The sequence below is a fragment of the Lepeophtheirus salmonis genome, chromosome 12, assembly GCF_016086655.4.
Source record: "Lepeophtheirus salmonis chromosome 12, UVic_Lsal_1.4, whole genome shotgun sequence".
Lineage (NCBI taxonomy): Eukaryota > Metazoa > Arthropoda > Copepoda > Siphonostomatoida > Caligidae > Lepeophtheirus > Lepeophtheirus salmonis.
Window position 1 is genome coordinate 10,173,287 of NC_052142.2, and position 26,093 is coordinate 10,199,379.

Genomic DNA, 26,093 nt, shown 5'->3' on the forward strand with positions numbered 1-26,093 from the left:
TTGAGCAGCTATGATATGAAGGAAATCAGCATAAACTCCTCCTTGTGTCTAAGAATGATTTAGGCAGGAATGATCGTAATTTTGATCCTTAATTATACTCCAAATCCAACAAGGATATATAACTCCACAACAAATCCTCAGATTTACACTTTTTATTATACACACTCGTGATTACTTTATATTTGTTTTTTTTTCTATAAGAATAAAGCAATAATGATGCCTGGTTTTTTGCTTTGCCTTTCATGCTCTTGGGACTATTTTATACTTATTGTTCTCTCTTCAAGAATAATGATTAATGATAAAAAATCTCTTTAGAATAGGCATGCTAACAAAAAAAAGAAACCAAAAATCGACATGGTAACCCTGGCAAATTGAAGAATGTTTTTGAGAAAAGAAAGAATAATGCTTTGGACGTTTCATTAGATCAGCTACAATCAGTTGTGACAAGGGAGGAAGGAGAAAATAATGTAAAGGAGGACATTTGCTAGAACCACTCCTATGTCGATCCCCGATTCTATTCTGAGTGCAAAAAGGACTTACATTTATAACTCATCTACAAATCTGTAGGGTTACAAACTCCATCTTTTATGAGCACACACGAATGTTCAATTAGGTTTTGAATGTAACTGAATCTTTTTAGGAAAAGATGTTCACTACAGAGGAATAAATTAATAATAATAACTGCTAAGGAAGTTAAAATTCATTCAACAGACTACCAATACAAAAAAACGGAAAGTTAAAAAAAAACAAAGGATTTTCAACATTGATAATGATGATATCATTGCTAACTGGAAAATTCTTTTCCAGTAGCAATTACAAAAAGAGTGCGATCTTCAAATTTCATGTTTTTTTTAAACATTGCGCATATATATATATATATGAACATAAAATGATTTATTTTATTTTAATAAAAGAATTTCAAGTACTAGTTTCTGAATTATTGGACAAATGGAAACGCCGTAGCTTATGGACAACGCGCTGGGGAGAAATTATTCCATTGATTTCAATGTGCGTAGGTTCACACCCAGGTAGTTCTTATATAAAGAAATATACTTTATTTATGGACTTAACACAGTATTCCTAGGTTAGGTGGAGTAATTGTAAAACTATAATGTTTACTTATACTTAATCAGTGCAACTGAATCTAATCAATACAAGGAACATTTAAAAAAATGATTGGACAACTAAATTTATTTATTTACTCTAGAGTGGTAAATTGGCGGAAGGTCAATTTGTCACATTTAGCCAATAAATGATACTTAATAAATTTATATTTGCGATTGTTTATTTTAATTCAATATAAAAGGTTAAATAAAAATACATTGTTCTTACTTTACTATGGAACAATTAATATGCCTCATGTCGTTAAGTTAAATTAATGTGTGTTCTTTTGAAGAATAATATTTTTAATTAATTATATTCATTAAGGGACACTATATAAACATAACACAATAACATGTAGTTAGGATCCTTTACGATTGTAGTGCTTATAATTCAAAAAATATTACTCCCTTTATCTCTACGTTAACCATTCTTATTTTCCTTTTACTAACTTCTTCATTTAAAAGAACAATGTCTTTCACTTTTTTAGACATTAGAAGTGCAATTGCAATATCGTAATGTTATAAGGTAGCGTAACTATTATATCATTTGCCCCCTAATACTTGATCCTTATCAAAATTACAAACTATTTTAGAAGTAAATGAGATAATTAAGAGCGATAACCCTTGGCAGTGAACTTCTTTTTTATCCCACATTCCAAAAAAATAATTACTTCAATGGCAATAACATTAAAACTACAGTCTATTGTTTTCGTTCATATTATGATGATTAATTAATATTGATTGGGCCAAGAAATATACTTGCGTGAAAATAATAAAGGAATGGGTATTAGAAAAAGGATAATAAGGTCGAAATTTATGTTTAATCTACTCTGGGACAGTGTAGGAAATTAAACAATCTATTATAAGTACACTGCAAATTATTGAAGAATTCATCCTGGTCTCAGATTTGACAGTTAACTTTTAAAAGTCGAAAATTGGAGGAGGGTTATGTATTAAGAACTATAAAATGGTTCCAGCCCTTAAAATATTGTGTACTATGCTGACATTGGATGAGTCATACAATTGAGAACCAAAGAGAAATTGAAAATAGAATAAGGAGTGAAATATCGAGATATGCAAGTCTAATTGGAAGAAATATACATGCTAGAATCTATATTGATGGAACACGCTTATTGTACCAAAAGGTATCCATCTTTTGAAGGTCCCTCCCTTCTCAAAGAGCTTTTCTATAATGATGGACCAAATTTGTTGTGGTTTTTTGTTTCCAACTGGACCATCTTAGGATAATTAAATGGAAGAGGACAACAGCTCTGAAAAAGTACGGTGGATGGGGATTGATCTCCTTCAAAGACTTTTGGAAGGCCATGAATCATGATATTATATTGGTTCAGAAGATTAACGGAAAGGGACTCATTGAGGGGTAGGGTTTTTAAGAAAACTGAACAACATAGTAGGTCGTACAATCAAAGAGATAGAAGGTACAGACCCAGCCCCAGTAATTGACATCTCAAGGGAAATAAGTCTCTTTTGGAAGACAAACTCAGAGATAAACTGGGAGCTGGCAAAAAAGACCCTACCAATAATGGAATGACAAGAACTGGTAGAATATAACAATTTTATATATTTTTGAAATAATTTGTTACTTTATTGCGTCATTTCTATTCTTTAGATTTCGTGCCAAAGTTATCTATTCATCCTTTGGTGGTAACTAAGAAGTTTTAAGTACACTTCCTGTAATGATGGGTTTGATGCTCTCTAACTAACAATATATTTTGTCTTGCATAAACTTGCAGAATATAATATACATTTATAAAATTATTTGTGGGGAAGTTATATATTAATAATATACAACAATCTCTCTTCCTTCATGTGTAAATAAATAAATAATTGAAGTTAAAGATATATTCTAAACGATACAAGCATTATTATTATTATTTATTTATTTTTTATCTAATTAATTTCTTATATTTTTAAATATTTAAATTTCATAATGGAATTGTTGTAAAATGATAGATGAAATGTAATAGATATGTATTATTTAAAATTAAAGTAACAATTTTTAATTATTTATTAATATTATTATATTTGGAAATTATGAAATCATTCAACTATCCTCATAGTTATAACCAATGTTCCATTTGATTATCATATTCTTGATGTGAGCCTTCGTCAGAAAGTTGTTTTTTTTGGTACATTTATGTACATCACGTTAGAAATCCTCTCGAAATAAAATTTAACGATAGAAGTGTTTTTATATGTTAAAAACTCTATATCGTAATTGATAGTTTATGGGGCCAATTTTCTAAATTTGATGTATCCCTATCATCTACAGTCATTAATTTTGAAAGGTTCAGGCGTAATAGCTTAGCATAGATTTTCTGCGATAGTTACACTTGGGAGTAGCGATAATTTCTCTTTCAATACTTTATTGGTTGACTGGATTGGATTTAAATTGTGTTGAATAAACATAATTTCATAAAAAAGTGGATCATTCTTCGAAACATCTTTTGTTTTATAGATTGCATAATAGTTTCCATACATAAGATTCATATACTCTCTGATTGAATTGAAGTGCTTGGTGTAGTATTCAATTGTTTTAGATCACTTGAATTACTATATATATATATTCACTTTAGAGTTTATAGTTTTTGTATTTTAAAAGAAATCAGGTCAGAGTGTTGCTATTCTGTTCAGCCTATGAGAAAGACAAGTGACATGCAACATAATTGGAGAATGTTGTTTAAGGGTTTCGGTTCCTTTAATCCAATATGAAGCTCCTTTGGTAATGAAAACCTTCAGTCTTTCGCCTCTGAAATAAGAGACTTTTTCAAATTGTGAGGGTTACCACTTTAATTTTCTTTTGACATACCGGCGGGACATAGAATATCATCACTGATTATAATCGTCAACTACCTCCCCATCGATGGGAAATGTTCACTAATAATTATTTGTCAGCACTAGCAAAAGATCGTCTCTTCAAAATACGATTTATTTATCCGATCTCTGAATTTGCGGTTTCTCCCCCCTCCCCTCGTTTCGGTGATCTAATATTATGCAATTATGGTTTCTTTTTTCGTTCTTTATGTATTTTTTTTAAAGCAGAACATAATGTTTGCATTTTTTTATAAATATATTTCTTAGAATGAATAAAATATTTTTTTTAAAAGGACAAAAATTAACTGTAATGTTCTTTATAAAGCTCTGAACCCGTACTTATATCATAATTTACTTAAGATACAAACAAATGTCAATTCACTTATAAATGTATCCCTTCCACAGCATGTAGTACATCATTCTTGCCATCACAATCGTACAGTTATCCTTGTATGTCCATAGCACATAGTTTTTCTAAGTCAAAGTCCTCATGTTCGGAGTCCAAGATGAATCCAAGTCATGATATGTCTAAGATGAGTCGTTACCAATTCTGATATAAGTCCTCATACTCCGAGACATGTCTATCAAATATATTATTAAAAATCCAATGTGACGTCATTTTTTAAACGTACCCTTTTGTTAGCTAGAGTATATTGCTCAATGTCTCGCACACTCTACGTATTTATTCCTCTATGATATAGACATAGACGAAAATAATATTATTTGCCAATCCCTCTTCCATTATAATAATATTTTCAAATTTCATATTTTTTTAAGCCTCTGAGTATTTATGAAAATAATATTATAATAGAAGAAGGGCCCGTCTTTTTTTAGTTACTAACGGAATATATGTTTTTATTTTTCAAAGCTACTATAATTATTCTTATATTCCTGTAAAACATACATATATATATATAAATATTAATTCTTTGCACGAGAAATACGAAAAGGAATACTAAAGATGTGTTGTAACTCTACTTATAGGTATAGTTGATAATATTGTAGAGAAAAACGCGTGCGAGGAGACAGGGGGGAGAAAGACACATGGTATCATTGTTTAAAAGTAATTATCAGTTGCCTGCTTTATTATGATTTTTGAGGGTGTAACGAAAGTATTTATTAGCAAAATGTTTTATAAAGATATAATACATATAATTGACTTTGACGATTTTTATCTGTTACAGTAGATTTGGAAACGTCACACTACATGAAATAGTAATTTATTCTGAACCATATTCTCAGAAAAATAACTAATAAAACGACAAAATAAGAGTATTTCGAAATATATTTGAAGTTCCAAATTTAAAATAGAAGGCTTAAATTAAATATAATCTACATACTAAAAAATAAACCATCATACATTTAAGTTAAATATACAAAATTAAACAATTAGAATCATATAACTAATAATAACAATAAATTATAAATACAGAATATTGAAATAATAGATTGATCCAAATAATATCTTCTTGTTCCAACATCGGAATTCAGTTGAATATGTCATAACTTGAGGTTGCAAAATCAAGCCAGACGTGGAGTTTAATCAAAAAGATCCTCACCTTTTTTCCTTATGTGCAAGTTCCATATACAATTGTGCACAGGATAGATATATTTCTACCGATGAGATTTTAATAATTATTAATAATAAAGTAAATCATAAAATAATGTTAGATTTCAATCCATATCTTCTTCCAATCTTAGTAAGAACAGCTTTTAGAATCCCACTTTCATTTATTTCATATTTATCTAAAAAAAGAAAAGTTAATCCATGCAGTCAAATTTAACTGATAAGACAATTCAGGCAACCATTCTTGACTTATTGTAGTTTTCTAACATGACATCGTAAAGATTTAGAGCAAAAGCTAATTATATAGTAATGTCCGGCGATATTACTCCTTATTAAGAGCATCAAAAAAGATTTTTTTCTCCGCTATTTATGCTCATATAATAACATATATACACAATTGGTAATTATAATGCTACACCCAATGCAACTACCCCCTTCGTTGTGACCATTTAAGCAGTTGTTTTTGCCTTTTATGAGTTTTCTGAACACCATTTCTTGGAGTCTATCAACCATAGCTAAGCCTTAAGTGATAAAGAAGTAATATTTATTGACTATGTAACACTGGAAAACCTAATGATCATACCAAAGTCTTTTAGTGAAGAAACTAGTCTCAGACAAACTAGTTGTGAACCATCCAAAGCTACTACCCCCGTTGTTGTGACCATTTAAGCAGTTGTTTTTACTATTTAATGAGTTGTGTATCATAATTCATGATATGTTTAGCTAAAATAGAATCATATTTTAGGGTTAGATTTAAAAAAAGATTGAATACTTACTGTTAGATAGTACAAAATTCAGAGTTTCATTTCGAAATTAGTAAATATTTTATACTTTTTACTGCTAACTTGATCGTCATTTGGTGTGGACGACCCAAAACATTTTTATATTTATTTCTATAAATGACATCAGTACCAATATCCTCCATTAATTTAATGATGGCTCCTCGGGAAGGGATAGGTTTACTCGTTTATTTCTCCATAAATTTTTTGAACATAGATGATTAGCAATTGATAAGGTTATATTACATGCAATAAGCATCTTTGTGAGATCAGAGTTAAAGTCTGACTTGATGTATTCATCATTAACTTGATTTTTTAGATGAATATCCATGCTCTTGATATGAGATGAGGATAATGAGTGGCGTGTAATTCTAGATAGGAGACCAAAGGCACATTTATTTCGACAAACCATCTGTTTCTCATCTGGTAAGTAATTCCCAAATTCCTGGGCCTCCATTTTCAGAAATCCAGACAGAAGGCGACGTTATTTTAGGCATTTTATTCAGTTCTCTATCGACTATCACAATCTAATATTATATTAATATTGAATAATAAAGACGGGAATGATGACGTTCTTGATTGATAAGAGAAGATGTATATTATTTAATCATTGATGCCATAAGTATTTCTTCTCTTTTGCTTGCACGCTTTTCTATTCTTACCAAAATGATCACCCTTACTTATAGGGGTCTGCTAGAAAGGAAAAAAAAATATCGCGCTCACACAAGAAGGCTGACTCTCAAAAAGGAGAAATGACTAATATGATTTATGAATATTGATAAATTATCCGCTTTGTAACAATTTATCACAATCTTAAATTAATCAATTTCTTAGCTTATCCTAAATTATATTTATCCTTTCACTGAATAATTTCATTTTATACCTAGACAAATTAAAACTTAATTTATATTATTTTCGACATTCATTTAGCATATATATTTTTTTTTTTACATAAGTATAAAATAGTTTTTACATATTTCGTATGATATAATAAAAATATAATATTGGAAGTACAATCATCTGTTAGTTCGAATGCAGTTCGGGAATGTTTATGTTGTTGTATTGATGTTGGAAATATTTTATCTTAAGTAAGCAACGTATAATTCTTCAACGTTGAAAAGTTTATAGATATTTTAGGAATATAATTAAAAAAACAGTGACAGGATTTGCTGTTTTTCATAGGATATTGGATAAAATACAAGGTAAAATACTCAGTTACTATTACCTATTAAAAACTATAATAAGGGCCTAACTAAAAGTAATGTGATTCTAGAATATGAATGGTACATGTGTGTGGTTCAATTGGTTCCTCTTAGAGTAAACAAAACTGTAGACATAATAGGATCTCCGATCATTGCTAAAAGACTTGAACGTATCTCACTTCTACATAAGTTTCTAAGAAGGTCATTTCTAGTTGAAGGTATTACGATAACTAATAATAGTTGTGTATTTTACTTTTATTATTTTCCTGATTTAAGCTAATATCTTAGTTATATATTTTTAGAGATTTGCAGACATAGCCAGTTTTTGGATAATGATTGTGATATATATCCGACACTATAAATACTATTCCTTGCTGGTGTTGAAGATCCTCTAGATAAAGTTATATAGCAGGGAAATTTCCCCATAATGTTCTCAATTTGCATATCATATTGATAGAAATTATTCTTTCTTTGGCTTTGTATGGATCGACTTGAACAAGTTGAATTGTGTCAAATAAGGAAACTATTTACGTTTCAGTAGTATCTTTTGGATATTTGATAAATGAACTATGTTTAACTGAAGTACAACTAAGTATATTCACTTATTTATTTTTGTTGATATAGGTGTCACAGATTGATAAGAAATTGCATACTCCCTGAGGAACTCAACATTGATCATGTTGTTCTTTGAAATGGATATTCTGAGTTTATCCCTCCTCATGTACCCAACTTGTGGTGTTTTTATATTTATAACGTTTGAGTGGTTTCTAACGTTTTCCGCAAACTCAGCTATTTCCATGAACTCTGGTTTCTCATTGGAGCAAACTGATTGTCCAAACGGGGGACTCTTTGGAAAATTTCATCATTTGTAAAGTTTGGGTTAATCTTCTCGATGGATGTTGGATTGAGTGCCTCGAGAGAAAGCTTGTGAGCATGTTTCACTTTAAAGGTGATTTCTAACTTATGAATTTCTCTGATGTGGGCAAAGTTTGGGCGAGAGGAGGTCCCCCAGGAAGGTAAATATTTGGACCTACTAAGTTCTCTCTTCACTGAAAACAATTACAAATGTACTTAAAATTGTAGACTGCATCGATGAGGAGACGTACTCGCTTTGAACTATCTAGACGGTGAGGAATTGAGGTGTTTCATTTTCTATTTACTGTCTGATTGTCAATAGATAATGCCATTACAGTGAAACCAATTTCCCAAAGAGTCCTTATGATGAGATTATACTGATTGAACAGGAACTCCACTGTTAAGTTTACCACTGGAATGAAACAACGTTTTATTTACCTTAGGCACTTGTTGAATTATTACATTTTTTGAGAAGTATGATTATTTGTAGTTCTCTAAAATTTTCCACTAACAAACTCAACTCTTTGGGCCGAATAAATCTCGTCGATCATCAGTGTTACATTTTTTTCTCTGCTCTTCAACCCTCTAATTCGTCCTTTTAAGTATTTTGTCATGGATGAAGGTAATCCTGTTTTTACCGTAATCACACTGGATACTGTCCTAAGATATCTGGGAGACGGAAGTGACAGAGCATTGGACGTATATATTTGCTCGTAGAGACTGCAACTGACATTGTGTTATATCAAAGCAACGGAAAGGAGTCTAGAAGAATATTTTCTACTTTTAGGCTGTTTGAAGAGATGAGATATTTTCTCCATTATGAAAGCTAGCTTGGAAGATCGAATTTGGCCCTTTTACAAGCCCAGTTAAAAATGGAGATAGTTTCAGAAATTTGTCAAATGTATTTTAATGCTAATTAAATTAAAAGTGGAATAATAAAAAATCATTATGACAAATGGTTTGACAGAGTTAGTTTTATTTTTAAATAAAAATAAAATGTGATACTAAACTTTATTTAAAAATCGATCTTGTTAACTTAAAATTTTGAAAATAAAAGATAAAAGTTGAGTCTTGTATTACTTAATACTAACTAACTTTATTCTATAATTTACATGTGTAATACATACATTTGAGACGCCGATAAACAAACAACAAAAGCATAAACAGACATAAATAAATACATACATAAAATATAATACATAATGAGACTAATAAACACGACATATTCCACATCTCCCTTTCTATGAATGAATTCAACCTTAAACATAATCATTGTAGATTGCTGGGGGCTTGAACAGACAAGTTTCGTATAAATCCCATGACTTAGTAACAGTTTCGAAATTTAATTTTTTTACTATATTGATATATTTTAAACTGCTGTACCTGGATCTTTTGCGTCCTGATTAATTTCTTTAGGTTTAGAATTTTCTAGGCGAGGAGATGGCATCTTATTTAAATGGGCCCGATTTCTTTTATACGAGCCAGTATCCGTTTCAATGATATAGGAACGTGGTGTTGAATTTCCTATAACAATCCCAGACTGTCTTCTATCTGGTATTACAACTTCATCTCCTTTCTGAAGAGTAATCAAAGGTTTTGCTGCGTGTCTTCGATCAAAATTAATCTTTTGTGCCGTCTTTTTATTTTCCTCCAACTGATGAAGAGCCTGGCTAGGTATTACTATTGGAGATAACTGGCATGCAGCTACAGGAACTTTTGTGTTTAACCTTCTTCCCATCATTAACTCAGCTGGAGAATATCCATTGGAGAGAGGAGTAGCTCTATAATTTAATAGAACTAAATAAGGGTCCTTGCTGCCTGATAAAAGTCTTTTAACAGTTTGGACTGCTCTCTCTGCTTCTCCATTTCCTGATGAATGTCCAGGACTGCTTGTAAGATGACGGAAACCATATTCATTGGTAAATAGTTTGAACTCTATTTGATGTATAATAACTGGCGTTATCAGACCTCACTTGATCTGGGATTCCGAATCTAGAAAATACCCGTTTCATCCTATCAATGACTTCCTTCGATGTTGTCGTTTGTAAACTAGCCACCTCAATCCATCTTGAATAATAGTCCACAAGAACAATGTACTGTTTCCCATTTACTTCATAAACATCAGTAGCGATACATTGCCACGGCCTTTGAGGAAGCTTTGTTGGCATTAACGGCTCCAGATGATTTTTCCTGTTGGCTTGACATCTCCGGCAATTTTCAATAAGTTCTTCAATATTTTTCATTAATCCCAGCCACCATATCGTGTTCTGAGTCAAAGCTTTACATTTGACAATACCTTGATGTCCTTCATGTATTCGATCTAACACATCCAATTTCATTGCAGAGGGAATCACTACCCTAGTTCCCATCATTAACAACCCTCCTACAACTGCCATTTCTGCTAGATATGCGTAATATAGTCCAACAAATTTCAGATGTTTATCAGGCCATCCTTCTGATGCATAGATCATAATTTGTCTACAAACTTCATTTTTTTTGCTGATGATGTATAATTTCTTCTAACTTGCTATTGGTGATAGGTATTTCCTCTAGTATATGATTTGCATATAATTCCAATTCTTCGTAAAAAGTATATTCTTCCTTGTTATCCATTGGAGATCGTGAAAGTGTATCAGCTGTATTCAAATTTTTACCCGGAACATGTATTGGCGTAAAAGAATATTGCATTAGCTTCATCCTCATTCTTTGAATCCTTACTGGAAGTTGATCTAAATCCTTCGTCGACAATAACGGAATCAACGGTTTATGATCAGTTTCTAATAAAATGTCTTTACCAAGAATGTAATCTGAAAATCTGTCACACGCAAAAGTTGACACTAGAGCTTCTTTTTTCGATTTGAGCATATCTTCGCTCGGCTTTGAGATACTTTTGGAAGCGTACGCCACTGGCGCCCATCTATCATCGTGCTTTTGCATGAGGACTCCTCCCAATCCATAAGAAGAAGTGTCCGCTGACTTTTGTTTCTAACGACGAGTCGTATATTTTCAATACCGGCTTACTAGTGAGACTCTTCTTTATATCCTCCAACGCCTTCTCCTGCTCCGGACCCCAATACCATCCACTAGTAGATTTCAGAAGTTCACGTATGGGTTGTGTCCTGGTTGCTAAGTCTGGCAAGAATTTCATGAGCTGATTGACAGTTCCCATCAACCCTCTAACCTCACTAACATTTTCTGGAGATCTCATCTTCATGATCGCCTCAACTTTCTCTTTTGAAGCTTTCCACACCATTTGCTCCAACAATTTGACCCAAAAAATCTATTTGGCTTTGAGCGAATCGATACATTTCCATATTTAAAGTAACTCCAGCATGTTTAAACTTCCTTAAGGTTTGTACATGTCGTTCATCGTGCTCCTCTTTTCTCTTCCTGAACACAACAATGTCATCCATAAGACAAACTGCTCCTTGTTGACTTCCCAAAATCCTATAGATTTCACTCTGAAACTTCTCAGGGCCTGATTTAATTCTGAAGGGTATCCTTTTGTACCAGAACCTCCCGAACAGCGTTATAAAAGTAGTAAGCTTTCTGGATTCTTCCTCCAAACACACCTGATGAAATCCTGCGTTGGCATCCAATTTTGAAAAAATCTTGGCTCCACCCCATTAAAGAAATAGTATAATCCACTGTAGGAAGCATAAGTCGTTCCCTTTTCACTGCTAAATTCAATTTGGTTAGATCTACACAAATTCAAACTCTGTCCTTTCCTTTCGGAACCACTACCATAGGAGAACACCAGTCCGATGGCTCCACACACGCCTCAATGACATCTAATTTTACGACCTTTTCCATTCTTGTTTTACTAGAGGTAGAAGTGGAATTGATATCCTCCTTGGAGTCATGACACTGTAAGGCCCCATATTCGACTCAATTTTGATTTTTTATTCACCTTCCAACCTACCAAGTCCATGAAACATAGATTTGAATTCCGGAGAATTAATCAGATCTGTTGTTACATGCTGGATAAACTTGACCACTCCTAAAACACTACGGGCCTCTCTTCCAAGTAATAGAGAACCAGAAGAAAGAACATATATTTATTCCTGTCTCTTTTCTTAATCTCTCATATGAACACACCAATCACACGTAACTTCTTATGATCCGGTCCATTCAGTAATTTTGTAGGCTTTCTTAATATATATTTATTGAAATGAAGATCATACACACTTTTGGGTACCACTGTTACATCGGCCCCAGTATCTATATTGAAATAAAGGCGTTTGCCTCCCACATACACTTCAGTCCTCCAAGCGCTATTACTATTCTGGTTTGCTATTGCTTTATCTTCAACCCTTTCTATGAAATAGTCTGGTGAACCAGGTGATTCCTCCACAACCTCATGAAACCATCCTTTGCTGGTTTCTGCACATTTTACCCCCAGTGCCCAGTTCCCTTGCATTTGTTGCATTTACCACCATTTGTTGGACTTTTGTCTCTTAGGTGTACTTCTTTTCCACACCACTGGCAAAATTTTCTCACTGATCCTTGAGGTTTGAAGTTGGGGTGCTTCACTTTATCCTTCTGTCTTTTGTCTTTCTTAAATCTTCGGATTCCAATCGCCTGAAACTTTGACTCATTTTTAATCTCAAGAGCCCATCTCCCCTGAACATTCTTCTGCTCTGCATTCATGCACGGCCTTTTCCAGTATAAGATCACGATCCCTTAAGAACCTTGATCTCACCTTGTCGCTATCTATTCCAAGTACAATTTTATCTTTGATAAACTCGTCCCTCATATCTCCATAAGAACATGTATCCACAAGGGTATTAATCTTGGATAGAAAATTATCGAAATTTTCTCCCTCCTCCTGTATGCATCGATTGAATTTATATCTCTCATACGTTACATTCGTTATTGGAGTGCATAATTTTTTAAATTTTAATGGAATAGTGTTCGGGTCAGTCTTGTCCTCCTCTGGGACATATCCTACCTCTCCTTCTGTTCCTGCAACGGTTGACCACACAAATCCATTATAAATCCTAAGAGCCTCCTCATTTACTAGGTTTAAGAGGATATCACTTCTCTTTCTTTGGACCCCTTGTTCAATCCTGTGGCAACCACATAAATCATGTATTGCTGGCAAAACATCTTGAAATTCTCACTAGCACTGCCAGATAGATCCAATGGCTTCGGAGGAAGTAGGGTATTACTATTTGAAACCCTATTCTGTCCCGGAACAATTCCAATGCACCCTTAATTTGCTAAAAAAACAAAAACGTTTTACTCCTGAAACCATGCGGTGTCTTGTAGTACTTAATGCTCAATAACTTTATTCTATAATTTACACGTGTACTACATACATTTGATACGCCGATAAACAAACAAAAAATCATAAACAGACATAAATAAATACATACATAAAATATAATACATAATGAGACTAATAAACACGACATATTCCACACTTCCACCTCCATTACATACATCAATGGCTATCTCTTTCATATTTGAATGTATGATTTTGACAAGTGCATCTTTGGAATTTTAAGCAACAAGAACCCCGAGGGAAATGATTCCAGAGAGAGTTTGTCATAGAGATCTAGTGCCGAAAGAACGGCCTCTTCCATACAGGTTGCATGCTCGAGAGCTTCTTGTCTTTCATTCTCCAAATGCACTTCATTGATGCCAGTTGATGCCTGTGTTGATCTTGGAGATAGTGATGGTGATGAGAGGTAGATTGCCAGATTCGGCCACTTTGAAGTAATGGCTTCCTCTTCAACTGCCTGTGAATATATATCATTTATAAGTATTAGTGATTACTATAATTTTAAAGGAAGAAATAAAAATATTATATTCAAGTGTATAATTTAGAATTTGAAGGGAATAGTTCTGAATTATACTATAATGCCGTTGTCCAAACATTTCACAAGCATTGGACAGTGCTTCTAAAAATATTTGAAAGGAAATTTAAAAAAAAAGGATGCATCTTAGTTATTTACAAGCAATATAATAGTATTGGAGAGCATTGCTGACCTTCGTTAGAGTGATTGTCCTTTATCACAGGATTGATCTAAAGATTCAGTAATAAAATCAGTCACTTGAAAATGCAGACTGCATAGTCTTGAATGGGCTGTTGGTGTCGAGTAAATCGTATCTCTTTGGATAGCCCTAAACCATTTGGTTAGAATTTTGGAGTCCTTCGTGGGGAGTTTGTGAAAGCTCACATCCAGATCCTTAGTAATGCCGTCATATCCCTGCTTCTATCCAGGAGCAGAACACTTGTACATCCTTATTAATTAAGTAATAACAAAAAAAAAATGCTTAACTTTGGTGAACCACGTTTTCTTTTATTATAATTTACAAAGCAAACCAAGAATGTGTCAGCCTTCTCGTGCAGAAAAAAAGTGAGCGCGATTTTAAGACGCATTTTCAGTTGTTTTTAGTATTCCTTGCTTATATGCCCAGACATACATGAACAAGTTCTCGTTTGCTACATTCAATTTTATTTAGCAATTCCATTTGGAGTATCCGACTTTTTTATCCCTCAAAAACTGTACAGCTTCATTTAAGGAATGCGCTAGTGTGTGTATGTATACTGTACAAGCCTGGTACTTCCTTATAATTGGAACGCGGAATGGAACGCGGAACAGAACGAAAATTAGGCTGAACCATGAACACTGAACGAAAAAAGATAATTGAACGGATAATGGAACTCTTACAAGCCTGGTTTAACTACACGTCCTTGTTTGACTCAAAATGGAATAAAGGATCAGCATCGGAGTTTAGTTTATCCTTTATGAAACCATACTGAGTTGGGTGAAAAATTGATTTAAAAACTCCAAAAAAGACGATAGGCTAAAACATAAGAAAATATTTTATATATACAGTTCTGCATGGTCAATGGTCTTAATTTTTTTAAGAAAACAGGGTACTTATTTTATTTCGGTATCAGAACAAAACGTCCATTCGATTCAAATTCAGGAAAGTGCCGTTGAAGAGAGCTTGTTCATATAAACGAAGTAAAGTGACGTTAAAAAAGGATCGACATCGGTGTAATTCTTGCCATTGTCTTATTGTATTTCCTTCTACCTTTACCATCCACGTCATAGCTGATGAAAGGAAACATCATGACAGCGAAGCTGCTCTCCTCCAAAATATTTTTTTTAAATATCAGGGTTCCCATGTTGAGGTTCGGTTTCTTTTTTTTTATATGCCCATTGCACACATTCGTATCAATTCAGAGATGGCTTATTAAAATGTAGAAAATAAAGAAAATTAAAATATAGACTATAGCGTGTTGGTGTGGATACTCACTTAATCAGTTAGTTTATAATGAAAATCTTTGATCAAAGGTGCTTACGCATGAAAGGACAATGAAACCCCGGTATATTATATTACAAAGACGGTGAAAGACGTAGGTATAAAGTCAAAATCATATTATGACATTACAAAGATTCTTTTTTTACATTAAAACCTAAATTTATTAACATAAAATAGTCAAAAAATAAATTATTAGCAGTACTTATTACATTATGATCCAAAAGTAAAGGTATAGATAACTAATCAATAATTAACATTTCAACTAATTAAAATTTTTATACGGTCACTAAATAAAAATTATAACGAAAGATAAAATAGTTTAATAGACAAATGTCAAAACTTTACTATTGCACTATTTTCTGTTGCTCCCTCCTTTCATTCGGCAAACGCGTTTCCCTTCTAGTTATTAATGTACATTTAATCAGTATTTCATTTTGATCAAACTCTCCATCATTAATATTGATATCTTGACCATCTTCTCTATCCCTCGAGAGGTTCGTTTTTTTTTATGATTTCTTGCCTCGTACATGAATGACTATTTTTTTGTTACCAAGGCTTCTAGTTTGAGCTTTTCTGGATTACTTGAAAATGATTTACAAGATTTAGTAATAGGAAGTCAATTCTGAGTAAAAAACCTAAAATAAAAGTAATGCAACAAAATTGGAAATGTAATTTCACGGAAAGCACTGAACATATAAAATCTATATGGAAAACGGAAAATTGTATAGATGTTTTTTATGAATCCCAAGTCAAAGTGGGAAAACTAAAGAGCAGACTCTGAGTATAGTTAATATGAGAATAAATCTCCGTCCAATCTAAATAGAATAGTATCGTTTAGGATATAACTTTAATTAATCTTTTAAATTATTTATTATTTGCAAATGAAGGAAGAATAGTTGTCGTACGTTATTAATAAATAATTTTTTAATAAATAACTATATATATATATGTGTATTATCTTCTGTAAAATCATGTTACATAAAATAAATCGTCTGTTAATTAGATAACATAAAACCCATCCTTATGGTAGGGTTCACTTTATAAACTTGTTCTTTTAACCAAGAACAGCCCTACACAATTTATTTTGATAGTAGTATAATTATTTAACCCGTACAGTATATTAAAATACTTCTGCCTTACAATGCTGCACTGCCATCATTTTATGAAATTCCTCAGTATTTTATGATTAACCATTAAATATTTAACTTCCGTCCCACCAATTTTGAGACAATTTTGATATATAAATGTGCTTTTAATTTGGCAATCCCTAATATCTAAGATCATTTTTCTTTTTTTAAGGCCGGAAGAAGTGGAATCGTATGTTTTCCAAGAGTTAGGATCAAAGGAAGATAGAGGAAATCGAAGGAAGATACTTCTTACTTAATTATATCAATCACAAGAGATGCTCCAATTGGAATTTCGTATTGCAGGTTGGACGACAAAATAAAAAATCATCAAAGGATAACTACGAGGCCTCTTTGGAGAGTAGACTTCACTCTTTGCTTAGGAAGAAAATTTCATTATCGAAACAATGAAAATATCAATTAACAGAGAGTAGAGAACAAAGATTATCAAATATAATTAATAATGATTTTCTTTGAAATATGGTATTATATGACATTAAATGTAATTATTTATTACATTTTGTTATGTCATCATAAGATATTGAAATCATAAACAATGTTAATATAATGCAGTCTGTTTGCAAGTAAACCTCCATAAAACATAGCAATACTAAAAAATACAAAATTGAACAAAAGTCTTTGCAGATGCAGATTTTTTGAATATGTATTTTTAATATCAAACATGAAATATTTTTCGTTATATAAGCTACTAGCAGAAGGTGACGGCATTGCAGTGCTTAATGAAACATTGGTTCATTAAAAATTATTTAAAGAAATTCGCCATCGGTTCTCCAAGATGGAGAATTAATAAAAAGATTGTCCTGACTAAAGGGGGATTTAAAACGAGCGGGTTTTGGATTGTAGAAATAAAACACATGAAATATTATATTATGCTCAAAACTTTATTATGAACCGAAAAAACAATCCTTTACAATTCTTTCTAGTAAAGAATCCCTTCATATGTTGGTTGCAACTGGCTTTTAAATGGTCCATTCTTTCGTGCCAATTTTCGATGACGCATTCGAGCATTTTCACTGGAATCTCACGAATAACTCGCCCAATATTTGCTTCCAATGCTTCAATTGTCGCTGGTTTATCCACATAGACTTTTGCTTCTACGTAGCCCCAAAGAAAAAAGTCCAAAGGTGTGATTCACCGGGCCAAAACGTTAAATTAATTACTCACCAAAATAATGTCTCAATAAGTCCATTGATACGTGCGCTGTGTGGCAAGTAGCACCGTCTTGTTGGAACCAAAAATTGTGGAGACCATGTGCTTCAATTTGAGGTACCAAAATATATGTTACCATGGCGCGATAATGTTCGTTGTTGACGGTAACGTGTTGGCTACACTCTCAGCTACGGCCGAAATATTTTCTACGCTGTGAGCTGTACATGGCCTAACAGACGACAAGACATCCCAGGAAGTTGCTACCCCTTCAAATTTTTTGATTAATTTGCTAATTGTGGATTCTGAAGGTCAATTATGTGGACAATAAGTTTGGTGTAATTTGCGAAAAACTACTTTCACAGATCGCTGATTTTCATAGTACAATTGAACAATTTGTACACGTTGTTGTGGCGTATATATTTCCATGAAAAATTGTAAAACAATACTGAGTAAAAATGACGTATGCATTTGACAGAACTCCCACGAGCCTGTCAAAAAATCCCTGCTGGAAAGATTTGCTCGTTTTGAATCACCCTTTACAAGTCCTGAAACAACAATTGACCTTTAAAAAAATAAAAACATTTTCTGTAGTCAACTCCACCTTAAGTGGCTTTCTTTGGCTCTTGTTTATGAAATGGGAAAGCAGAGTTTCTTAGGTAATTGTAATCTTTTAAATGATAAATGAGTATTAGAGAAAATTATAAGAATTCTGGGAATAAAAACGTCCTTGGCATTTTGTAGATTACTCGTAACATATATACTAAAAGTGATTCACTGAATGCGTTGGCACAATTTAGCACGTATTTCTTCCTCCTTTTTTTATTATTATTATTCTTATTTAGTAACTTTTTTATTTTCGAAAATAATAAATTAAGTGAAGTGCAATAATAATAATGAAAAGAGAGTAATTACTATTCCTTAATGAGTGCGTAAGGACTTTAGTGAACCCAACTATAGAAAGAATGTTTTTCTTTGGGATATTGAAATAAAATACGATCTAGCAAATAAGGCCTTAAAATGGGTTTTACAGCTAATTGGAGCTAATGAGGGACTATATACTCATTATTTGAAAAATTAACTTACACATAAAGAAATTAAGTTGACTAAAAATTTATAAACTAACCCGTAAAATCGAAACATAGACGAAAGAAGAGAAGATTTTAAACATTTTACGGAGAACTTACTTAAGTATAAAAGTATTTTTGTACTGGAAAGAGTTACATTTCTTTAAGTTCTCTAAGTCATTGCAACATGCAAGTCTTAAATAATTGGTGATATTAATCTTGTAAATTTTTTAGGTGGCCCATTTATTTGGAATTGGTAATCTGAAGAATGAATTTCCTTTTCTTTCGCAGTTGTGATTCCTGAGTAGTGGACTTCCTTTCTTAAATAGATTCAATTATTTTCAAAACTTGATTGAACATTCGTGTGTGCTCATAAAAGACGGATAATAATCTTGACATTTGTTGTGGAGTTATAATTGTAAGTCCTTGTGGGACTCACAGTAGAATTAGGTATCGTCATCATAGTATTTCTTGCCCATGCATTTGTTTATTTCCTGATCCCGGATCAATTTGTTTCTAAAGCTAAAAAGTGGGGGAAATTGGAACAGACAATTCTTATTTTATATTTTCATTTCCATGGATCTAAGATTAAATTTTGTATTTCGATTCCAAACGTATCAACTATTTACTGTTAAAATTGAGCCAAAATACTTTACTAAATAACAAAAGTATGATAATTATAAATAATACCATTAATATTATATATTTGAATCTTATTAGGTAGAAGTGATGTAATTTTTAAATGATGATTGCATAAATCTAGTTTGATCCAATATATAGTAAATATTTTTCTATAAATAAATATTAATTGTATAACATTTGTAATCTAAAAAAATTCCGAATACTAATATTGAAGAAGGTCTGATGGACTATGAGTCTCAAACAGTCAAATATTCTTCCATCAACATGATAAATCGAAAAGGTCTTGTACATCGTTCAGATTCTATTTATTTATTTCCCATTGTTTCCAGGAATCTATATGAAGTAATTACACACAAAACAGACGCCAGAGCGATTTTTTAAGAGTCTGCTAAAAATAAGATATATTTGTTTCTCTAATTGAAATTATTTTTAATGAAAACAATGAATTTTTATTAACCTTAAATTTAAACATATGTAAAATTTGCTACATTATTTCCGTTTGTTATGTATCTAAAATTTCTGACACAATGTTTAATATTTTTATGAATTTAAAAAAAAATGAACATAGCAACATTGGTCACAAAACTACGAAAAGGAAATACCAAAATAACAAAATTGAAGTTTGAATAATTTTTATTATTATTCAAATGATCTGTGGAAAACTGTGCAATAAAGTAAAATATGAGATACTACTTATCGTTTTTGAGTAATTTTATAAAAAAATATAACTTTAGTACATGTTGATTTTGGGACATATATTAAATAAAGGAAAAATAACACTCGCTCCATATAGATAACTTAATCCTTTGTCAGAGCAAACATTATAATAAACGATAGTCAATATTACAGGGAAACACCAAATTTTCACCAATGACATTAGGCCAAGAATATAATTTATCTTTGATCACAAAATCCAAAACGAATCTCAGTTTTTCTCTGGGTTGTCAGGTTTCAGATATATTTGAGATTATAGTATGACGAGACTATTCCCTTTCAGAGACATTTTTAATCATTCAGACAATCATCAAATTAAAGTATGGAGAATAAAACTGATGTAAAAAGGTATTTTATGATACCTTTTTCCAATTTTTTTTTTTTTTTTTTTTTTTCTTGAAAGAGAAGAAACCATATAAAATACTTTTAAGAATTGAAACCGGAGTTTTTTCTCAAAAAGTATCCGAAAAATACAAAGAGCTATTGCCATTAAGATGAACTGGAGGATATTAATATTACAAAAGAGAAATTATTGCTGCGTAAGCAATTAAGTAAACCCACTTTGAGTCTTGTAGTTTGGATTCTGTATTTTTTCCTGGCCAGCTGTCATAACTTTATTTGTTGCAAATATTTACATCCTGACATATTTTAAAACAAAAAGCTTAGTAAATTAGACAATATAGATTTTGAATATTAATAAACATGTAAAAAAGGGTCATCGAAATATAAACCTTACAATGGTGCAAAAATCCAAACAACTATTAAAAATAAAATAAGTTTATTATCAAACACTATTTTGTTAACTAGATAATTATTTCATTCCTTCAATAACGTCGATATATCTGTATATATATATAATATATAATTTGTATCTATATGTGTGCCTTTTATAGCTGCCCATACCGTTGTAGGGGAGGTTGAAATTTTGCATAGAGCCTCTTTTGAACCTGGTAAGGCTAAGACGGAGTGACAATTTTCAGGGGGGAGGGTCATATAAGGGGGTTTATATTATCCCTGTAACAAAAAAAGTATTTTTTGAAGTTCAAGAAGACTAGAGTTAGAAATCAAAAAGTGACAGACATCTCAAAAAACAAATTTACAAATAAGAACTTTTTCTGAATTTATTGAAAATCAAAAAAAAGTTATGGGCAAAAAAATCAATCTTCAAAATTTGGAGTTCAGTTTTTTTTCTTCTTTTTTTCCTGTTAAAAATTGGATTTAAGTATGACACATAAAAATTTTGTTTAACTGAAATATCTGTCATTTCCTGAATAATTTTTTCATTTTTTAATCCTTTTTTTTTCTCATTTTTTTGTCAAATGGCAATTTTTTTAATAAAAAAGGCCACAAAATGATACATTTTGGAACCAAAATTTTAGACTACATGGTTATAAGTATTTTTAATTTCCGGTACATATTATTTGAAATATTTGCAAAAATGAACCATTTATTCAGGGTTATTTTTTCGATTACATTATTTCCCATAATTTATTGTTGTCCAAAGTACTAAAAATAATATTGTTAGGCTTGTTTTCTTTTTACAATTCGATTACATGCTATTTAATACTTTATTTGCATAATTAATGCAAAAAAGTTTTTATGCAATTTTCTTTGTGGAATTAGATTTGGCAATTTTTTAACAAACTAAATCTTATCTAGACAATTTATAATGCATATGTTAAGATTTAAATGTCTTTATTTTAACAGAGTAAAAATGATCATTCCTTTATACGAAAATAAAAAGGCAAAAGTACAAAAAAAAAAAAAAAAAAAAGAAAAAAGAATACAAGGTACTATGACGAATAATTAATATCATCTAAACAATTCGAACTCCTACGATACTCCCGTCGACGACAAAGTGAGTAAAGAGATAGTCTAGGTAGTAACGCACAATAAAATGCATCATAAAAACATTTATAAATAAACAAATAGATTATTTTCCAGTTGTAGATCTTGTGCATCTTATAGTTCGAGATGCTGGAAGGATACTTGGAACTCCAAGTGCAGGTAGAAGTCTATCCATCATGACATTGTCACTTCTTGATTTAAAGTCCAATTCATAGTAACGATCGTCCCTCTCAATCACCTTAAACTGGTCCAAGAAAGTTGGAGAAATATACTCTTTTAGGGGTTTGTTTTTAACAAAAACGAATTCGTTTTCTTTAATTGTTTGTTATTGGCTCCTTTATTAATTGTCTCGGAGGAACGTGTGTTATATTCTCCATTATTTTATAAAAACTTTTGACTTCGAGGTTACGAGAAATATAGGTAGACGCATTAAAGAAATTAAAGGACATGGATCCTGAGTGGCAGGTGGGTAATTGAAAAGGTGAATATTTATAACCTGGGTCTATTGATAGTGAGTTCCTCAATCTCCATAAAACTATAGGTAGTGCATTGATCCAGTCTTCGTTTTCTTCCAGCATTCGTGCTACTAGCCTGGTTTTAAATGATCTGTGGAAACGTTCTATGAGTCCGTTGGTCTGGATTATACGAGGTTGTGTTCTTTCTTGCCATCCCTAATGTCCTACAAACCCCCATCCATAATGAACTTGTGAACTGTATTCCTTGGTCAGACACAATGGTTTCTGGAACGCCAAACCTCAAAATCCAACCACTCAAAAAATTATTGACTACTATCTTGGAGGTTATATCTCGAATAGGTATCACTTCTGGCCACCTTGTGAAATGATCCATCATAGTGAGGGCATAGTGTTGTCCCATAATTAGTGGCAATGGACCAATTATGTCTACATGAATAAATAAAAGTCTTTCAGATGGAGAATCGAAAGATGACATTGGTTTTGATGTCCTGAAAGGTTTGGTTTTCTGACATGCTAAACACTCTTTAGTGAAGTTTCCAACGTCTGCTTGCAAATGGCAGCAAGGATAAAATAGTGTAACCCTCTGTAACGTTTCATGGAATCCGAAAAAATCGTACAATATTTAACTTCTTGCCATCTAACTTGCATGATTTCGGAAAGCAAGGAAGACCTTTCTTTTCGATATGGTATTCAACTCCGTAAGCTGGATAAGTTTCAATGAAACTTTTATAATCAAAGACACCATTATATTTCGATTTGATTTCTTTTGTCTTCGATAGTTCTGAAATGAAGCACGGCTCTTCTTGGAATAACTTTTTATTGGAAATATAAATTCTAAATCTGAAATTACATAATAAAAAATCTGCACCCAAAACTGGACGACCACATTGTACCACAATATTGGAATCTACTAGATTTTCTAGATTGAGAGTTAAAGTTGTTGTACCAATAACATAAACCAGGGCTCCTCCATATCCAATAATAGGGGAGAGTTTTTCTTGAGCAAGACTTTTACATTTTTGAAATAGAATTACTTACAATTGCGCTCCTGTATCTACCAGAAAGTAATCAAATTTGAATTTTCTTTCATGAAAAAGAAGTTTGATGGTTTATTTACAAACTTGGTCCCGTACAACCGAGGGCAATTTAGTTTTTTAAAACAAGTAAAAAAAAATGCCAGCTAGCTGCTGAACATTGCATTCATTACAAATTTAGAATGATAATAGTGGATATCTTTTTTCTCCTTAGATTTAGTAAATTTGGACGTGCTATGAAGAGGTTTTTTGAAAACATGATTGATAGGAGGCGAAGCAGGCCAGTCTTCAACAATAGAAATATGTTAATTTATCAGTTCTTTTGTTGCAACACACATTTCCTTCAATTCTTCAATTGATTAGGACTGTGCTCTGAGTAACCTTGCTGGTCTTAAGGTACATTTCTGATGACGGCCTCCCTTAGTAAATGATGACGCAAATCATGGATGTATTCCTTCTAAAGAGACGCTCAACTTCAGCTATAACTTCCCCAGGGTATAATCTCAATGAATTGCACGGTATATGAGAATTTTTTTAAATTCTGCCTGAATGTGAGATACTATATTTCTGTAAAATTGCCTTTTTTACACACTCATACATGAGATTTTTTTTTTTTAAGAATAGACATAAAAGCTTCACCAAGTAATTAGTATATTTATTTCTGAGTAAAAATGCTCATTATATTTTGTATATATATAGTTTACATTTGTCGCTAATAATTTGTTGAATCCATTTGTAATATTTTATAACTTCTATTTCGTATCATTTATCATCCTTGATTTGTTTGTTTTTCTTTGCATATTCCATCAAAATTGTCTAATTTATATTTTTTGTAATAGTTAATCGATTTTTTAGTTTTTTGTTTTTTTTAATTTTACCAATACTTCTTTAAATTAGTATCACAAAAATACGTTATAATACTTTAACTTATCAATTTAATAGTAATTTACTGCTATGGCTAAAGTGTTAGCCATTATTTTTTGATTACAAATTGTATAACATATCATATTAGCGACTTTAAGTGAAGAAATTTAAGAGATCTCAATGTTAATAGATCTATAATAAAGAAATATGAAAGTTTTTTTCAATGAGATTCACTAAGTAAATCAATGTCATCGCGTATTTCAGTGGACTACTAGCTCGGGAGAAATTCTTCTCCTCAAATCAATGTGATTGAGTTCTATACCCATTCCCTCTTAGAGAAGAATATATTATCAATGTTGACTTCGTATCAAGTCATTTATGTGTAAAGAAGTTTAGGGGTATACTAAAGTATATGAATGTATTGTTTGTGATTAAATTAACAAATTGAAATATTATAAAAACTCTTTTTTTCTTTTTAGTTTTGGTCAACATTGGAGTCCAAATGTTTAAATGTTACATTATTTGGTTACTACTCCCATACATAGTTTTTTACACTTTCTGCATGGAAAATGAAATTAATCCGTTGATGGAAAGGATAACAATAGCAAATTATGGTTCAACATCTGTATTTAATTCAACTCTAGGTAAGCCATTTAGTACTTCATGTATGTAAATATTTAATATGATCTTTACCAATGAAAAATGTAATCATGAGTTTTATTATCAGGTAAAAAATATAATTAATAGCTGCCATAAAAATATTCTACCAAATTTTCGAATAATTAGCATAGAATATTCAATATACTTGATTTGAAAACAGTATAGTTTTTTAATGATTTATATCGACTTTTAGAGGAGAAAAGAGTTCACAAGTCTTCCAGCCTCTACAAAGAAAATCGATTCACCTGACTTGGTTACCAGTCTAAAGCTGTACATGACTGCCTTCCATATTTCAATTATCTCAAAGAGAAGTCTTACCTCAACAATCTTCTTGTTCATGCATGTAGAATATACCTGCATAAAAACCTCATAACAGCAGTATTTAAGACTTTCTGAAATCTGTTAAAATTTCAATGCAAACAGTACTGTGCAAATGTCTACCAAAATTGTTTAAAGACTTAGAAAAGGGTTAGACGGAAACACTTAAAAAATGCCATACAGAATGGAAGCATGTAGATACGGCCAACAGACGTCCATTTACAGAACTCGTTCAATTTCCTTCTGAGAGATATGTGCAGAAATAGAGAAGAAAGGGTTAGAAAACAGTGCAGCATGGAATACTGGGAGCATTAAAAGGATAACGTGAGAGCTACACAAAATTATGTATTGCAAAATAAGGAAAGAGAACATCTAGTAAGCCAAGGTTAAAATTACAAATAAATATTAGTTAATGTACTTCTAATCTATACTATCAGTGTACTTTAATAAGTATTTCAAGAAAAAGTACATTTTCCCTGTCACTCTTAGTACGTTTTAAAAAGCCGGCCAAAATTGTTTCTCTTTCTTGATGGAGAGCCTAGAGATTTCATATAGGC

The 26,093-nt window shown here is 31.6% G+C and overlaps 1 protein-coding gene and 3 long non-coding RNA genes across 10 annotated transcripts in view; 1 reads left to right on the forward strand and 3 right to left on the reverse strand.

The window, feature by feature from the left end:
* LOC121126625 (uncharacterized) overlaps positions 1-26,093 on the forward strand; it is a 56,494-nt gene that overhangs the window by 18,556 nt on the left and 11,845 nt on the right. The window contains exons 1-3 of one of the 6 annotated variants that reach the window (XM_071892055.1): positions 7,309-7,486; positions 16,922-17,052; positions 25,038-25,202. In XM_071892055.1, coding sequence (XP_071748156.1) covers positions 17,025-17,052; positions 25,038-25,202 — 193 coding nt within the window. In that variant the 5' untranslated portion in view covers positions 7,309-7,486; positions 16,922-17,024. Of the gene's footprint in view, positions 1-7,308; positions 7,487-16,888; positions 17,177-22,209; positions 24,213-25,037; positions 25,203-26,093 lie in introns of those variants that run through there. The other 5 variants (XM_040721927.2, XM_040721926.2, XM_040721925.2 and 2 more) reach the window with 5 other exon arrangements.
* On the reverse strand, positions 5,206-6,899 carry LOC139906728 (uncharacterized). The gene is made up of 3 exons (XR_011782547.1): positions 6,282-6,899; positions 6,089-6,228; positions 5,206-6,026 (listed from the first exon to the last, which is right to left on the reverse strand). It is a non-coding gene; the product is annotated as an uncharacterized lncRNA (long non-coding RNA).
* LOC121126626 (uncharacterized) lies at positions 13,612-15,372 on the reverse strand. Of its 2 annotated transcripts, XR_005867022.2 has the most exons (4): positions 15,235-15,372; positions 14,664-15,157; positions 14,336-14,590; positions 13,612-14,085 (listed from the first exon to the last, which is right to left on the reverse strand). It is a non-coding gene; the product is annotated as an uncharacterized lncRNA (long non-coding RNA). The 2 variants fall into 2 exon arrangements; XR_005867021.2 differs by lacking the exon at positions 15,235-15,372 and having other exon boundaries at positions 14,664-15,231.
* On the reverse strand, positions 15,366-15,953 carry LOC121126628 (uncharacterized). Its single transcript, XR_011782553.1, has 3 exons — positions 15,832-15,953; positions 15,617-15,776; positions 15,366-15,549 (listed from the first exon to the last, which is right to left on the reverse strand). It is a non-coding gene; the product is annotated as an uncharacterized lncRNA (long non-coding RNA).